The sequence below is a fragment of the Dromaius novaehollandiae genome, chromosome 10, assembly GCF_036370855.1.
Source record: "Dromaius novaehollandiae isolate bDroNov1 chromosome 10, bDroNov1.hap1, whole genome shotgun sequence".
Lineage (NCBI taxonomy): Eukaryota > Metazoa > Chordata > Aves > Casuariiformes > Dromaiidae > Dromaius > Dromaius novaehollandiae.
This window is the reverse complement of record NC_088107.1, coordinates 11,966,452-11,985,305: the sequence shown is the minus strand read 5'-3', so window position 1 is coordinate 11,985,305 and position 18,854 is coordinate 11,966,452. Positions and strand designations below refer to the sequence as shown.

Genomic DNA, 18,854 nt, shown 5'->3' with positions numbered 1-18,854 from the left:
TGTCTTAATGCTGTTGGGCCCGAATATTGTTCTTGGTTAATTGTAACTACATTGCTTTAAATGGATTATTTAGTTATCAGAATGAGATGGCGGTATATATGTCCTGCAAAGTACCATATATTATTCCAAATGATGGATGGACTTGATCAGGGATTCTAGCATTGTTACCTTTCATTTAGGTAACAAATGAATTATGTAAATTAAGTAACATTGGAATAACTGTTACCGTTGCTGTGTTTAATGATTTATGTCACTGATAAAACTTACATTGGTAGAAGGTCAAGCCCTTCTTGTAGAAGAGAAGGAGAAGGAAGAATACATAAAGGGCTAGCTAGTACACAAAAAGCAGGAGAACTCTCATGTTGATACAAAAGAGTGAACTGTAAGAATTTCCATGTATTGCGAATGCAAACTGGATAAAGTCCATATCTGCCAAATCAGTTGTTAAGAAATATAAGAAGGGATAAGCAGAGAAATGCAACAATGAGTGACTGCTTTAAGGAAACAAATGAGATTTTTTTTCCCAAGTGACCCAGAAGGTGGTCAAGTGAAGAAAAAAGTATAAGGATATAAATAGGGTGTGCTTTAAAAGATTGTGCATTGATAGCGTTGCACCTATCAAGGCCATTGGGAGGGCAATTTGGGGGTCAAATGACTGGTCCTCAGTGAAGGCTGAAAGGTAAATGCTGTTTAGCATGAGTAAAGGTTTCAAGGCCAGACCGTAAACATTCCAGTTAGGAGAAGGAAAGGATTTCTGCCTTGATTGTACTTAAAATTAGCTTGCAGCTAGGAGGAACTACCTGTAAGACAGGAAGAAACAGATGTGTGGGATATAGGAAAGAATGTTTTCATTGAAAAAATGTGAGCAGAAAAAATGCAGCCTAGCAGGAAAATCAATAAATGGTAGAGCATTCTGCAAAAAACCCACTGTAATGATGGCAAGGACAATTTTAGGGACCCTATAAAACATCAAACATCTGTAGTAAGTAGGAAAAGAAATACTGTGCAAAGTTATAAAAACTGTGTAAGCTGAGTTGATAAAGAATGATCCAAAGGTCCAAAACTAGCTGATAAGTCAATAAGGATAGGAAAGGAAGCAAGACCTTTGGATTTAGCCACAAGCCAATCATTAATTCTCTCAGATGGGTCAATGTGAGTAGAATGACCTCAGCAAAATCAGTTGAATCAAATAACAAGCATAAGTAGCAAGAACTTAGTTTCTTTCTTTTTTAATCAACTCAGGGACAGAAATTAGTAACTAGAATTAAGTAGCATCAAAAAAATTACTTTTCAAAACTTGGGAGAAGAGTAAGCTTTCTCATACAAGGAAGGACAGTGTCTGAGGCCATTATGTTAAAGATGACTCCTAACAAGCTAAGATGAGTGATTCATGAAAAAGTTCTGCAGTCATATGAAACAGGACAAAGCATGCTTGGTATCATACCAACTAAAATAATTAACTTTCCTTTAAAATGTATTTAATCTTATTCAGTTGATATGATGCCAAATGTAATTTTTCCCATGTCTAGCCTGGTAGCCAAAACCTCCAAGTTGTGAAGTATTTAAGCATTTGTGTAAATATTTGAAGAGAGGAATTGCACTGTCCTGTATCTCTTAGAAAGAAGGTTAGTGTTTACATGTGCCAAAAAGGCAAACTGTCAAATGATTAATTACCTAGTGGAGTAAAGCTCGCTTACTCCTTTATCTAAGGCAGGTTAAAACTGTAGCTGATTTGCTGTATTCTAAGATTGTGGTTTATGTTTTAATATACAGTGGTATTGATGATGTTTACCTTTTTCCTGCTACGGATACGTCTGCTGAGTTCACTGGGATTGCTCATGATCTCATGTATAGGTAATATTAAGTATCATGTCTGTCTGCAGTTGTGCCCCACTATACTAGCACTGGGTAATGAAGCATGGACTGAAGGAACAGGATTGAACACGGCTGAAGAAATGTTAGGCAAGGTATAGGCAATACAGGCAGAACCAAAAATTACTAACGGTAAAAGAAAGATGAAGAGTCATACTACTTTAAAGAAAACAACTCAGGCAAAATTAATTTTTTCTGTGTTTGTTTTTCACTTTTGTAAGGCAAAATTTAGTGATTTAAAAGTAAACTTGTATGCAAAGCTGAAAAATGCAGAATAATGTCATATCAGGTTCAGGAGGATATCCTAAATAAGAGTAGAGCTGGTAGCAAATTAATTTCTCATTGGAGACTGCAGTTCGGTTAAAATAGATGTATTTTTGAAAATATTCAGTTGATTTCATCATAGTGAAATTTTGTGGGGAAAGTGAAGAAGTGTGGGTCTACTAGGAGTTAACCATTTGAAGTTTTCATTTTAAGAAGACTTTCCATCATACAATAGTATGCATTTTAAGAAGTCAAAATTTGAAATGAAGTGCTTGGAATTTTATTGAAACAGCACCTTGATAATTAAAAAAGTAAAATACTTTTGAGGAGGATCACAAAATCTTTAGGTTGTATTCTAAAAATCTGAATTCTTAACATTTGAATTATTTAAGTTTTGAGTAAAATTGAGTTTCTGTTGTCTACTACAGGTTTAATGAAGAACATGCGTATCGGATGACTAAAAATAGCTGAATGATGGACTTAAATATGCTTCGCAGAGAAGAATTTTAAAACTGACCGGAAATACTGTTAAGGAGACCTTTTATGGGAATGAAATCAAGGTATGTGGAAAGAAGCCGTCGGGGAGCTTTGGAGATCCCCTCATCCGGACAGACAGTGCCCGCCGGGCCTGCCTTCGGCTCGATGGGGCCGGGTGCGGTTTCGCCGCGAGGGCCGGGAGCGCGGAGCACCGCCGCACCGCGTGCCTGAGGGCGGGCGGGGGCGGCGGGCGGAGGCCCTGCGGCGTGGGGGGGCCGGGCCGGGCCGCCCCGCAGCTGCTATACAAGGGCAGCCGCCTGCCACCGCCGCCGAATATGGGCCGCGCGCCGCTCCGCGCGCCCCGCGCCGCCTCGGCCAATGGGCGGTGCCGGGGGCGTGGCGAGCCGCTATAAAGGCTGCGGGCGGGGAAGGGGCTGCGGTGGTGCTGCCGGTGGGCGCGGGCTCGCGGCGGTTCGGAGCGGCGCTGTCCTGCCAGCGGGCGCGCGGAGATGCTGCGAGTGCGGTGCTTGCGCGGGGGGAGCCGCGGAGCCGAAGCGGCGCATTACATCGGCTCGCGGGTGGGTGCCGCGCAGACCCGCCCCCGGCCTCTGAGGGGTAGGGGGTGCCCCGAGCGGTGGGTAGCGGGCGTGAGGGGGTGCCCCGAGCGGTGGGTAGTGGGCGTGGAGTGAGTGCTGACTTCTCCGTCAGGCTCACACAGGCACCCTCCTTCAGCAGTGCTGGGTTCAGTGCCCCCCCAGTCACCACTGTCAGCCCTGTGCTCCAAAGTCACTGTTATTCTGAGCTGAGTGTAACTTTAAAAGGCAAATTGTCTTTTAAGCAGGTAGTGTGCCATGAATAAATTAGAATTGCTCTAATAAACAGTGGATTACTGTTAATGCTCCAGGTTATGTGTATTGCTTTGGGATTACTGTGTAAGGCGCTTGTGCAGTGAACTATTACTTAATGTGTAAAGGAAACATGATTTTTATTTTTATTTCAAGCTTGGAAGAGTCTTTACAGGATGGGTGCAGCGATCTTTCCAGAGCACCCAGGCAGCTACAGCCTCCCAGAACTCCTGTGCTGCTGATGACAATAAGGCCACTAGCCCTGTGCCTAAGGACTGTCCTGTTTGCTCATATAATGAATGGGACCCACTGGAAGAAGTCATTGTGGGAAGAGCTGAAAATGCATGCGTTCCTCCTTTTTCTGTGGAGGTTAAGGTAAAAAAGAAAAACACCACCTTAAATGGAAAATAGTGTAGTTTTTATATACAACTTCCTTAAGTTTTCACAATGCATCAAGGTGTGGTGTTTGCTTGCAGAAATTCTTCTGTCCAGCTGTTATTTACATTGGTGGGATTTTAGAGCATAGCCATATTGCTGCAGCTATGCTTTTTCTTCCCACATTTAACTGACTTGGCTATTTTAACAGAAGTTGACAATATGCCTCAATAATGTAGGCCAGATGTTATTAAGCTAAGCATTGTAGCATTTGAGTTAGCTGGTGAGACTGATACAAGTCTAATTGTAGAGCTGGGGCTTGAAACTAAGTGAAGCTTACTACTTAAAGTGAAGTTTTCTACTCTTCAGTCTGAGGAAGACTGAGTTCTATAACTGTGGATGAGCAGGACTGTTCCTCTGTTTAAACAGGTTTTAAATAGCTCACAGGTGATCTCATGTACTAGAGTCAGTAATGTATGGAAATACATATTCATCTGTTTCCAGATTTGTTATGCCTAAAATTGCAACAACAACCCAGGAAAAATTTGCATTTCTTACCTAAAATGCTGTATTTTAGCCGTGCCTTGCTTTTTATGCATATTTTAAAGAAGTTTTACATAGAAAAATCAGAATTTTGAGTTTTTTTAAAGCAAGCAGAAACTTTCATTCTCTGTTTTAAGAGTAACTGTATTTTAGAATAGGAACTCCCAATTGATGGGCTTGATTCACATTCTGGTCATGAACCTTACCTGGACTTTTAAGGTTCCTGGGAATGATCTTCAATTGTCGTCTTCCAGTGTCCTGGTACAGCTACAGCATGCTGCTGTGTTGTCCAGCATCAAAGGTAGCATGTAATGCATGGCTAGCAAAATGAACTGACAAAATGTTTCTGCTGCATAGACCTTAGTAAAAATTATAGAGGTTATTTTCAGAAAACTGGCCAGAAGACCTCAGTCAAAACAAGTGAATTTTTCTGTTCCGACATAGAAAGAATGTCAAGTAAAGATAATGAAAAGATGTTTAACATGCCAGAAATGATAGTTTAGATGAGGCTTTGGATGTGCTATGAAAAAGACTTACCCCACCCTCTCCCCTGCCTGCTTACCTTTATATTTTGTCTTTAGAATTTGAGCCATGATTCTGGGCAAAAATGTTTAGAGGCGTTTGAATGAATTACTGCAGCTTGGTAGTTCTAATCCCTCCATATAAAAATAATCCTTTGACTTACATTTGGATGTTTGAGATGATATCTTGGCCCCAGTGAGCTTGAAGAAAACTTTACCACTGACTTCATTATGACTTGGATTTACTCCTTGAAAGCTGAAGCTCAGTTACCAACTTCTGTGGCATACTGTTTCAGACCCTCCAAAGATATTCTAGCAGTTTGAGAGAGAGAAGTTAATGAGGATTTGCATTTATATTATAAAAGTGTATGTATGTGCATTTGTGTACTTAAAAGTGGTGTAGTGACGATACAGAAAGGGCTATTAGACTAAGAAAAAACCCTACTGTCCAGCTTTGTTACTTTGTAACATCACATGGGGCAGAATTCTGTTCTCAAATAGCTGCCAAAGGTTGCCTTAATGCTGGTAAAACTATTCTTTGAAATGTCTAACTTGCTGAAGTGTAACTTATTATACAGTTAGCCTGGTTCTATGCCTTTCTAAGCCTGAATTAATCAAATGAAGCTCAGAACTTCACTGTTATTTACAATATCTAAAGCTCAATGGAGAATGTCAAAGTATAGAATTTCCTCTCTAATTCAAAGACCTACAGTTTGGGGTTAAAGAAAGCTTTACATTTAACTTTGCTTTAAGTACACTGCATGTAGTCTGAAGAATTCATTGTCCATAATAGGTAGTAAAGTGTGCCAGCTGAGATCTGTTTTCCTATGCTGCAGAAACTGCCACAGTAATTCTGCCTGGGAGCATAGTTGATAGTCTGAGCAGTAGTCTAAATCCTATCTTGGCAATACTGAAAGATATTAGTAGATTCAAATATTGTCAGAATCTCTGCCATGTGGCTGAAAGGTAGGGGAGTGTGTGTGCATGTATGTGTTTATGTTGCTCCAGTGTGATAGAACAGCTAGCCCAGAAGTGGGAGACAAATAATTCAATTCCCTATTACTGTGCCTGTAAGTGGCAATATTAGGGTTGATATGTATTGCATGCCTTCTGCCTAATATGAATGAGGGTCATTAGTCAAAAACAGCAGTTGAAAACTAACAAATTTGAGTTCTGTGAGAAAAATTGAGGCTTTGGACCTAAAACACTTTGGAAAGTACATTTCAGATTATAACACTGCTTTGGTAAACACTTGCTTTAAAGTACTTTCAAGTTGTGCTTTAAAATTGTGTGTTTACTTACCAAATACTTAAGGTATGTGGTGAGTATGGTTGCATTCAGTGTTCTGTGTACTTTGAGACACGCTTTTGGCATACACTTAAGGCTGTTATCTATAAATGATGTGCTTGACATAAGAAAGAGGAGTGAATGAGTTGAATATGGAGCCCTATCTATCTGATAAATATTTTAGCTGACACTTGTTGGCTACTTTGTTGCGTATCTTTCAGTGAACTTGAAATGGCATAGGTAGGTTATACTGGTGGGAAAACATGGGAAATGGAAACTAGAAGGTTAAAATTATGTTAATTGGGAGGACGCCCCTTTTTTGAATTAGCATGTTGGTCAAACAAAATCTCACAGTTCAGGTGTATTCTTCTGAAACAGTTGGCACTTAATCAAATCGTTGAGCTTTATGGCTTTGTACTTTGCAATATTTTGCAGTATATTTTGGGAATAATAGCTTTGAATACATTTTTGGTGAAGAGGAATTATTACCACAGTTAGCTATTATAGCTTGGGTGAAAAGTTGGGGTTCTACTATTGAGTTAGGCAAAAAAGCACTTTGATATGTTTGTGTATTAAATTTTGTAACTGTCCTAACTAGCTTGAAGGTAGATCTAGAGAGCATTAATGTTGTACCACGCAGTACTAGGTATGAGTCTTTTCAGACAGTATTCCTTTATTCCCCATAACAAATGTTTAAAAAATAGCAATTGTAAGGAGTAATTCTGCTTCTTCCTTATTAAAAACAATGCTTTTTTACAGCACTTTCTTAAGTTTCTTAAAAACAACTTGTTTTCATAAATGCTACTCCAATTTCTCAGATACAAGGAGAATCTCAGTGTAGGTTGTAAGATGCATTGAAAAGATTATTTAACTTTTCTGTGTCCTAACCAGAAATACCTTGTAGTATATCATCACAGGGGTCTGAAATTTCAACCCTGAATTAGTATGAAGTAATATCCTAGCCATGTACCCTTTTCCGTGCTATTCAGAAAGCAGGGATCATGAGTGGTCTTATGGCATTATCCTTACTCTGTCTTAAACTACTCTTGTAGCTGGATTTTGTCATCAGTTTGATGCACCACTACTGTTATTTCTCAGGTTTGAAAAGAGGATCTGTAGTAGAGGACACTTGGTGAAGAGGAGAGCAGCACCTCTTAGGAGTTAATAGGATGCAAATATGTTATGGGTGGTTCTGGAAATAACTTGCTTTACTCCTTAGGACAAATTTGTCTCATTAGCAGAACAGGATTCCATAGCAATGGTAGACATTCGTATGATCTGCGTGTGACTTCTGAACAGCTGGCAAGTCTCAGAGGTGATGAAATTACCCAAGACCTTGCTTGGAAAAAAAGAATAAATTCTTCAGGAAGGATGCATGAGGCTTCAGTGCTGAAGGAGCAGGTTGGCCATGCTGAGATATTTGCCTGAGCAACCATGAGGGGAAACATTCAGAAATAGCAGAGAATGCAGAGAATAGGTTGAGTTGTTGGAGGAAATCAGACATGCTTTCAAATAAATTGTCTTGCCTGCTTGAGCACAAAGGGAACGCTTTCGGATTGTGTCTGTCCAGCACGTTGCTTTCCTGAAGGTAGTAAGGATTGCAGTGGCAGGAGATGCCTCATGTTCAGGAAGGCAGGTTCTCCTGCATCCTGTGACTGTTATTCCTGGTGTCCAGTGAACAGGACACTCTCTGGCAGGGGAGAAGGCCTGGCCCCTTGCTCTCCTGATCCCTTTTGCTGTCATTCCAAAGGGCTCCATATACATCTGTTCTTCTGTCATGTTAGTGTTGGCAGAAACCCATCAAAGCTGCAGGTTTCACAGCTTACAAGTATGCATAAACAGCATTCACAGATGTGCTGAACTGAGGCAGCCTCATTTGTTTTGATTAAACCATGAGTACTAGGATACAATTTTGAATTAATTAGTCGTTAATTTCAGAAGATTATCATGGGATTCTAGGAGCAGAGGATTTAGGCATGTAAGTGTTATAGTTGTTTTAATTCAACCCTGACATATGAATTTACTATCACTTACCTTTATTCTAGACTGTTTCTTTATCTGAGGTATGGCCACTTCTAGCCAACAGGGCATAAGTTGTCAGTACTTGGGATAGCTTTAGAATCCCTGATGTCACCGCTATGTGATGGTACTGAAGTAAGATTGTGAGAAAATCACTGCAGACACAGTTTTTGGATACTTAAGCTCATTGTTTTGTTTTTCTTTTTTTTTAAAAAAAAAAGAAAGAAAAAAAAGAAAAAAGTCTGCTAGCCTTATTAGGCAGCAGAATATATAGGGTTTGGTACATGTTTGGTGTGCTTGTATAGGCCTAGTGTAATGACCAAATCTTTCCCGGAAACTCAGCAATACTAGGCAGTAAATATTAACAGAAGCATAACTGGAAGATATTTGTTTAGTTTCTCTTGATTTTTCATCTCTGGTTTGATAATAATGAGACTTTCTGTAAGGCTACGACTAGAGAGGGAAAGAGACCTTTAAAGAAAGTATTTATGACATTATTTATAATATTTACATCAATAGAAACAAGTGATAGAATAAGCTGTTAATCTATCCAAAAGTATGAGGAAATGAACTACCCTAACAATCCTGTCTGAAAAGTCAAAACACTGAAGTTTCAAACGAAATGAAATGTATGCTTCTCCCCATTCCAGGGGAATTCCTCCCCCTCCCCTGCTTCCTGCTGCTCATAGGACGACCTTTTCTTTGGGCATCATGCCACCTGTACTGACTGTCAGTAGTACTGAAGCTTTCTTCTAATTGTCTGAGCCTTCTCAGCACATGCAATTGAAACTTAACTCTTACTATGTGTCAGTATTTATGAAGACACCAACCATTCAGAACTAGATTAACACCTGTGTTTTTACAAGTTTGATAACCGAAACATGCACATCATAAAACATCTGAGGAAAACCTTACCAGTGGTAAATATGAATAGCAGTAGTAAAGACAGAAAATAAAGACAGCAGAGTGCTGCTAGGCTAGGAATTCTCAACCAGGAATTGGCAGTATTTATCTGGAGTCTTGAAGCTCTCCCTTACTTTGTTTCCAGGTCCTTGATATGAGAAGGATTTGCAGGACATTAACAGTTCTTAGTGTCTCTTCAAAGTATTGCAGGAAGGGATGCAAGGCACACTGGGGCATGTGAGGGTGATGATTGCATATAGTACAATGTGGAGTCAGTGAAAGAAAAGAACAACAAACTTTGAACATCAAAAGTTGCGTATTATGCATGTATTTCACTGTACAAAGAATAAGCACCAGTTATTTTGGTCACTTACCTGTCTTTTTCTCCTAGGCCAACACATATGAAAAGTATTGGGGATTTTATCAGAAGTTTGGAGGCCAGAGCTTCCCCAAAGAGCATTTAAAAAAAGCTATTGCTGAAATTGAAGAAATGTGCAATATTTTGAAAAGAGAAGGTGTAATTGTCAAGAGGCCTGATCCAATTGACTGGTCTGTCAAATATAAAACGCCTGATTTTGAGTCTACAGGTAAATGTTATTCTATTGTTAGAAGCCTTATAGCCTGTTTTGCTCTCATTTTGGAGGTCATCTAGTCTAACTTCCTGCTTGGAGCAGGACTATTGCCAATGCTAGATCAGGTCAGACATGGCTCTGTGTAGCTGTGGCTTGGAAAATCTCCAGGGACAGATTCCACCTCTTCTTAAGCTGTTCCAGTGCTGCACAAACTTCTCATGAAAGACTTTTTCCTAATACTTAACTGGAATCTCTCACACTCCCATTTGTTGACATTGTTATATTGCCACTGCCACTACAAAGAAGTGCTTCACTCTCATATTTAATTGCTCTTCAAGTAATTGTAGACTGCTCTTACTTTGCCCCTTCTTTGCTGTACGAAATAAGCTGAGGTCCCTCAAGCTCTCCTCACAGGTCATGTGCTCTAAGGCCCCTGACTGTCTCTATAGCCCTCTTTTGGGTCCTACCGTTTCTCAAGATCCCTCTTAAACTAGGGAGGCCTAAAATTATAGGCATACTCCAGAAGAGGCCTTCCCAGTGCGAGGTCTGAACTTCCCTGCACCTACTGGCCACATTCCTCCTCAAGTAGCCTAGGATGTAGCTTGCTTTATTTGCAATGAGAGCACACTGGCTTATGCTCAACTTGGCGTCAAGTGTAATCTCCACGTTCTTTTCACATGTCAAATGTGCTCTTAAGTTAGTTTGTACTGCTGGAATTCACATTTGTTACAGACCAGATAATGATTATGAAAAGTCTCAGCAATGTAATAAGAAAGCAGCTGATGTGAGTGCTTGCTGCTTTTGCTCATTTGATTGTTCTGATGTGACTGCTTCCTGCACTGGTTCTGTGCTACATCAAACTCCTCCTCTCTGCTCTTACTTTTTAAGAGCATAGTGTACAAGGAAAGGAGGTCCTTTGGGAAAACACTACCAATCACCTATTCAAAAGCCTTTTGAGCAGCTCATAAGCATTTGTCTAGTTAATTTCCATTAACTAAATTACAAAGTGAAAACTAGATTGTGGATTGCTTTTATCTAGCCATAAACTCGTTACGACTGAGGCTTTGCGGTAAAATGTTGCAAGGGATTTTGAAGGGATATTGTCACTTTGAAACATTGAAGAATGTGATTAGGGACCTCAGATTATAGGCTGGTTTCCTGATTTTTGTTAAGATGCTCTTTGTCAGTCTTTCCGATAGAAGCAATGGTAGAAGAAGTTAGGGTGAAAATTGAATAGACTGAAAGGGCTGTCTCATAGGTTAATGGCCTTTTTCTTTTCAGGTATGTATGCTGCCATGCCAAGAGACATCCTGTTGGTGGTGGGAAATGAAATTATTGAAGCTCCTATGGCTTGGCGTGCTCGTTTCTTTGAGTACAGAGCATATAGGCAACTAATCAAAGAGTATTTCAACAGTGGTGCTAAGTGGACAACTGCACCCAAACCTACAATGGCAGATAAACTCTATGATCAGGTATTGCTCTCATTTTGTTTCAGAACTTCAGTTCTGGTTTCACAGAACTTCAGTAGTTTCAAGCTGATGTCTAGGTTTCACAAAACTTACAAAAATTAAGAAATACTGTAATTTTTGTGTGTATTTTTTTTTAATAATGCTTGCAAACATTATGCAGCTTTTCTAGATGAAATTTAGAATATGCTAGTAGGCAATAAGAAACAGAAAGTTTTGCCTCTTCATTTCTAGTCTGCTTGGAATTATTTTGATTACTGGCTCTAACTTAGCATTGCTAAAGAGGAAAGACCACTAGAAAGACATCAAAGATTACTTTAAAGAAATACAGTCCCCAGGGAATGTCCATGTTCCCTGAGTTTATCAGGGAAGTGGAAGAGAATATCTTTTTCCCCACAGAAGAGACCTCATAATTCTTATTTTGCATGATCAGTTAGTATTTTTGAAGTTACTTAAAAGCGAAGGATCCACTCAAAGGTGTTTACCTTCAGAGTACTTGGGAAGAAAGGGAAAGTCACTTTTTTTAGACTTCTGTAACAATTTACTTTGATTCACACAATTTTGGTAGTTCTCTACAGGCCGACAAGTGCATTAGGTTGAGGTAAAGGCCCTTCATCTACGATAAAGTGTAAGATTGGTTGTGGAATGTTTATAACTGTTTGGGAACAGTGACAGGTTCTCAATGATGTAAGGACGTCTCTTGTTCAATGAAATTACCTTAGAGTAAGGTAAGCATTAGATAAACTTCCAGAGCTTATTCCAAAGCATGCTTGCTCATCTGGTAGCTTTTGTGCTGTTTGTTCCACCCCATTAGTTCTTAATTGCATCGTTTGATGCTAAAATGTGTTTACGTTCCTGAAGATCTTCCTTCTAGGTTGAAGTACTGCTCCATTCCAAAAATGTGGAAAGTACAGAGTCCACTTTTGTTAGGAAATAGTTTGCATGCCCTTTTTTTCTGTCACTATGCTGTGATTTGTTGGACTGACAGATATACAAGGTTTCTTGTTAAACTTCAACATGGCTCAGCTGGTAATGAATACTTCTAGGCCAGAGGCCAGAATACTGCAGAGACAGTTGCTGTCAAGAGAAATTAACTTCTCTGGAGTTACTGTTGTCTCTTATATCATCACCTGTTCTCGAATGTACTTTATCTATTTAAACTTCTACAGTTTTGCCTTTTTTATTCTAGAAACAAGAAAACAAAGCCAACTTCAAGGAATATACCAGCTATCAATATAAACTTATTTTCTTAATTTCAAAATGTTCTGTAGTAGCAGTAAGTTTGAAAATTTTCCATACCAACTCAACCAACCTAAAGCTATCTCTTTGTATGACTAGGATTATCCCATTTCTTCTGTTGAAGACAGACATAAACTAGCTGCTCAGGGGAAATTTGTAACTACTGAATTTGAGCCATGCTTCGATGCTGCTGACTTCATTAGAGCCGGAAGAGATATCTTTGTACAAAGGAGTCAGGTAGACAAAGACTTGTTCCAACAGTTTTGATATCCATCTTCCAAAGTCTTCTTTATGTGTGTTCTTAAATTCCTGATCAACATCAAAATGTTAGTGTTGACAACGAGTTATTCATAGAATGTCTGACATATAGGGTGAAAATGTCTTATGGCTAAGAAGTTAGCTAAAGGCACAAATTTCTAGTATTTTGGGTTTAAATATTTTCTTAGTAATGTCTACTAAGTTTGTATGCCCTCTATATTGTAGCCTATAAAACTAAAGCAAAACTTTCTTGTTTTATTCTTAGGTTACCAATTATATGGGCATTGAATGGATGAAGCGGCATCTTGCACCAGACTATAGAGTGCATGTGATATCCTTTAAGGATCCTAACCCTATGCACATTGATGCCACATTTAATATCATTGGACCTGGTCTTGTGCTGTCTAACCCAGATCGTCCCTGCCATCAGGTGAGGTTGTAACAAAGGTGAAAGTAGCAATAGTGTTTTGTATTTAAAAATGACTCAGCTGGAGTAGGTCCCTGTTGGACAATTGCTAATACATTAAGTTTATTTCATATACACCTGAATAATATTAAACTACAGTATTCAGGCAGCACTCAGGCATGGGTTCAGGAATTTGTATCTGTATTTGCATCTCGACTCTGGAACTCTTTCAGCAGTGCATGACCATTGCTCTCCCTGTTTTCTGCTGCTATTCCTTGCTCTCCTCTAGTGAGGCTAAGTGGAAGCATCTAATGTGTTTCTTTCTATATACATAGTCCAAACATGATGGAAGTGATCTATTTTATATTAAACTGTGTAGCATTAAAGCAAGTATTTAGGATAATCAATTTCTCTAACGCTTTCACTACTTACATATATTTGTATCCAAAGAGAAATTGGGAATTTTCTGCTGTTCGGGTGAGTAATTTTTCCTTTTATTTTACTTTGTTTTTGGAAGCCTCTGCTTCTGTATCATTAACTGTACCAATGGCAAGAATCTGGTAATTGCTCAGGCATTCAGCTTTGAATAACTGAATGAGAAATGCTTTTGAAGAGCAGAAAAGAGGCAATCTGGTTCAGAGTATAAAACCTACTACTTCACGCTGAGAAAAGCTAATAATTTTAAATAGTGTAAGATCAGAAAGCCTTGCAGGGAGTAAGAGCTCACGTCAGTGTTACAGATGCGTTACCGCTACTGTGCTAGTGTTAAGGATTTTGGTTAGGATCCCCATTATTTCCGGGAGCTGTGCAACCACATGGTAATAACTGTGATGATACAAAATCAGAGGGGATAGGGCTGTGCACAGTGGAGATGAAGGAAACGTGCACTGCATAGCTCTTAAAAACAGTCTTTTCTCAGCAAGTGGCCTCAGTGCAAATATTCACATCAATTGCCACCTCTTGTGATGACAATTATAAGAATGTTTTTAAAAACGATCATAGTCTTTCCCTCCCCCTTTCCCTTTCCCTGTTTTTCATAATCACAAGATGAGGCTCTTTAGTGTACTCATGTTGAACAAATAGTCCCAGCAAATGGATGCATGAAAACTGTCATATATGTGGATAGTAGAAGACTCCTGCAGCCTTGTTTCATAAAAACTGGCTTGGCAGTTTTAGATGACCGTGAAACGGGGGGAAGTGCAGGGGAAAGGGAGGCTTTCATAAAATACTTGCAGACTGTGCTGTTTGTTTTCAAAAGTGGAGCGCCCGCTTGTGGTAATACTTGAATAAAGAGTTCTTCCAAGTATTCAAACTCCAGAGACAAATCTCTCTAGCCGCATTGTTGTCTTCTTATTTTTAACTTTGTGTCACTTCTAATAAATAGATGCAAAATATTATTCCCTAGGATGCCTATATTTTGTTCTGTTTGTTAAATAAGCTACATATTCTGTGATATTAAGATCTGTATGAAGCATGATGCAAAATAATTTTGGTTTTACATGGTATTTTTGTTTCTATAAATGGTGGTATAATTCATAGCATCAGTGGCTTGTACAGTCATATGTAAGGAAAAATACTAAAAATACAGAATTTAATGCTATTTTGCTGTTACTAATTTTACTTTCACTTGACAAGATCTAAACTGCCTTTATGTTACTTTTCTCTGTAACAACTCCAGTAGGCCTATGATATATGCTTAAACAAACAAAAAACAACCAACCAAAAAACTCCATAGAAACAAATTCTAGTGGAATACAGAGTCTGAAAAAGTTTTCAGAAGATGCTGTGTGAAAACTGGGTTTGTAGATGGAGTTTGAATTAGAGGAAGAGCAGTGAACTCTGAAAAGGGGATGCTATGTATACTGAAGTATTGTGAGAAAATGTGGCATAGGTTGGAGGAAGTAATGTGACACTTTTAAGACCTCTGTTTAGAATATAATTAAATTACTCTTTCAGATAGAGCTTTTCAAGAAAGCAGGCTGGACAGTGATTCATCCACCAGTGCCACTCATCCCAGATGGTATGTTGAGTTCACTTTTCTGAGAATTCTAAGAGAATTTTTAGGAGTATTTTTATGAGGCAACATTGGTACAAAATGTACAACCATTGTAGCAAGTTAATTTTAATGTGTTTAGACCACCCACTGTGGATGTCGTCTAAATGGCTCTCCATGAATGTCTTAATGCTGGATGAAAAACGTGTGATGGTGGATGCCAATGAGACATCAATTCAAAAGATGTTTGAAAATCTGGGTATGTTAACTCATTTTAACATATACTTAAAACTAAATGATCTTGATCAACTATGCCCATCAGGGTGAACAGATGTTTCACTCATAATAGTCAAAGCAGCCAGCACTAGAGAAAGTATTCAAAATATTGGATTAATAAGTAAGAATCATTCAGTTAATTCTTTCCTGAATATTTCAGTCATGAATGTGGACTATTTAATGTCATCTGCCCCCTACAGCCTGCAGGATGTGAAGGTTCTTGTAGCAGTTAAAATTACTGCTAACATGATTTTGAATGAGCTCTTTTAACATAGAACTTATTGTCTGTTCAGTTTGGAGATCAAAATCGGTCTAGGAGAGAATGAGTGCATACATGGCTGAGTGATGTAGAGCTGTTCACGCCTCATGGCTGAAATGCCTTCAGATTTTCCAGTTTCCAATATTTTTTGCATTTTAAACAGTCAAGTTCAGATCACTTGACACATTTCAGTGCATTTATGGAGAAGCTCTCTCCTGTGAGAAGTGCAGCTCCATGGTAGGACAGCGTCTTTAGCAAGAGCTTAGATATGCAGTGTCAGGATAACTAACTGCATATAAAAATCGAAAAGTCACACAGTGACTGTGCAGTTAATTGCACAAACATATTAAAAAACCTGTTAGAAGTCATTCAGTTAATATAGCTGCTTTCCTCATGCTGGAGTGCAAGGATGTGGATAGCTCTCCTTGTGGCTCATACTGAGTTAATCAGTTGCAGGGTAGCGAGACTGCTTGGTGTTGTCTTGCATCAAGGTAAGCACATGGTGGTGCAAAAGTTGACAGAGTAGTAAGACTGGTAGAGAGATGAAGAAAAGCCAAGGAAAATAAGAGAGCATTGTATTGGAGAGTAAGACGATAAATCCCAGTAGCAGAAGACTTTTTTAAAGGGAGAGACAAATGATGGGAAGGAGAGAATGAACCAAAGATGGAAGATAGCAACTCTGAAACTAAAAGGCTAGTGCTGTGGAGAAGTGCACTTATTGAAGCTTTTGTCAAATCTGAGCCAGATCACAGGTGGAAACTATGCAGTCTAATGCTTTAATCTGCTCTCTTAATGACTGGCTGTACAACCTTTCCTGAATCACTTAGCTTTTCAGTCCTAAGTAGTTTTATTTCTCTACATTACCAAGGAGCTGAGGATTTATAAGTGCTTTAAAATGCTTAGGAAATGAGACTTTTAATGCCAGTCATGATGCATCCTTCACATGTGATCTTCAGTCTGCTTGGCCACATTCTGAACAAATTCCTGTAGTCAGCAAGTTCCTAGGACTGAGATGGGAGTACTGGGAATGAAGGTATCGCTGACCTACCTGAAGGCTTCTCCTGAGCTGCTCCTGAGCTGTTGAAAGCACCAAGAAACAAAAAGGCAGACTTCATAACAAAACTTTTCTGATCCTAGTCTATCTGTCAGGGTTTTGTATGAGTTGAGCCACAGCTGAGACATCAGAGCTGAAAAGAAGTGGGAGGAAGTTTAACTCGCACCTAGGTAGCAAATATAACAGCCCTTTTCTCTCTCTGAGAAAGAACTTGGAGTCCCAAACTTTTTCAGATGCCATTTTTCTAAAAAGGCACTTGAAAGAGCCCATTCAGTGTCTGAACTCTAAATGCTCACACAGATTTATATAAATGTGCCCTGATCATGTGCATTATCAGCAGTTCAGCTAATTCTTCACATACCTACAGCAAAGACCTTTTTTATTATTTTTATTTTAGACCAGCACATCAGAACACATCAAACACTGCCTGTGTTTCAGGCACTGTATTTCTGAGGGTATGGCTGAAATAAATAAGCAGGCTGTGTGTTTTAGCTTGTTCTTTGCCTAGAATTTGAAGAAAATTTCTTAACAAATGGGTAGAAAATATTTTCTGTGCTCGCATCAAGCCATATGATCTGCTAAAGCATTGTCTAAAGTTCTGAGCAAAGCCTACCATGTGAACTTGAGATTTTCATTTTAAAGTATGCAATGTATGTTTTTTTGCAGGCATTTCTACAATTAAAGTGAGTATTCGCCATGCCAATTCCTTGGGAGGTGGTTTCCATTGCTGGACATGTGATATCCGCCGCCGTGGTACCCTGCAATCTTATTTTGACTAGTTATTGGCCAGCTAGGCAGCAGTGGTTCAACTTCTAAAATAAGCATAGGAAATGAATAAATTTCACCCTTTTTTTGTTAGAAACAACTGCATGAGCTCTAGTGCTTGATCAGCGGTGTCCTTACAGTGGTCTGGCGAATGATTTACTTACCTACTCTTTGCATTAAGCAGTATAATTGAATCTACTTCCATCTGCAGTACAGGTTTTCTGGCTGGCTTTTTGAAAGACATCCTTTATTCACGAAGCCTTTTCATTGGCTTTGAATGTAAAAACTTGACAAGATAGCTAAAGGCTCTTGCTAGAATAGCATGGCCACTAATGTTAGACATCTACCTCTGTCTAGTACTCAAAAAGGCAGCTTGAAATGTTAAACTTGAGTTAACATTTCTTATTTCTTTTAATCAGTTTATTTTTCTAATATATTACACTGTTTAATACAGTTAATACAGATGTAACTGTACAGATCTCTTGTGGAAACAAGTAATTTTATAATGCTTTTCATGTTGGGCCATGCAGATATTTAGGGAGAATTTTCAGTGTGGTCTAATAACTTTTAAAGCATTCACTTACTTGTCATGTCCCTCTTATGTCTACATTTTTCTCTTCTGAAACATTTTCATCATGCATCGCTGAACACTTTTTATATTGCTTTTTATATTGCTGAAATTAGTTCTTTTATTTAACTTTAAAAGTGTACAAATGATAGCTAATATGCTGCATCTACAGGCTTCAGTTTGTGAATTGTTTACACACAACTGTTTTTTTTAAAAAAAAAAAAAACTACAAAAACCACCCCCTTCCCAAAACCTTTAAACTATGGCAGATACAAAAAGATGTATCAAAAACATGCCAGATGCTGTGAAAGAATTTTCATATTGATTCCTGGATATGTACTTTTTATGTTAATAAACTTTTTTGCATTCTCTGTTTGTGTTGCCCTTCTTCTAGATATGACTAAACATGAAGTATCTGACTAAGATGGCATTTTTCTGTAAAATACCTAACACTTTAGGCATTTGAGTACTGCAGGAAATCCTCATTCTTGTACTATGTTGTTCATTATTGTGTTGCAGCTTCTTTCTTGCACAGAAGTATATGGTTAGTGGGGTAGGGGGAGTGACCCTAATTAGACATTTCTTATCAGAGTTTGGAGGGATCTACTAATTCATGTAACAGAGTGAACTCAACAGCGAAGGTCTTGCAAAATCAGATAACAAGCATGACATGCTGACAAACTATGACTAAAGCTCATATAGTCATACTCACAGGGGTTTGTACCCAGAGCTGGACAGGACCAAACAGAACTGTTAGATATTTGTACATCTGCAATGCTTCAAGATATGCCAGACTGAAAGACAGCTGTCAGCATTGGATATAGACAGTGCCACTGTTTTTCCTGGAAAATCAAGGCTGATTAGACAGTGGAAATTAGTGGGAGTCCTGCTC

General features: G+C 38.8%; 1 protein-coding gene across 1 annotated transcript; it reads left to right on the top strand.

Annotated features, from left to right (window-relative positions):
- Nucleotides 1–3,033: 3,033 nt before the first annotated feature.
- On the top strand, nucleotides 3,034–18,333 carry GATM (glycine amidinotransferase). Its single transcript, XM_026121325.2, has 9 exons — nucleotides 3,034–3,191; nucleotides 3,615–3,833; nucleotides 9,498–9,693; nucleotides 10,960–11,150; nucleotides 12,483–12,620; nucleotides 12,907–13,071; nucleotides 15,004–15,067; nucleotides 15,183–15,299; nucleotides 17,296–18,333. Exons 1-9 carry the CDS (start codon nucleotides 3,123–3,125, stop codon nucleotides 17,406–17,408), a joined length of 1,272 nt encoding a protein of 423 aa, XP_025977110.1. The 5' UTR covers nucleotides 3,034–3,122; the 3' UTR covers nucleotides 17,409–18,333.
- The last annotated feature ends 521 nt before the right edge of the window (nucleotides 18,334–18,854 follow it).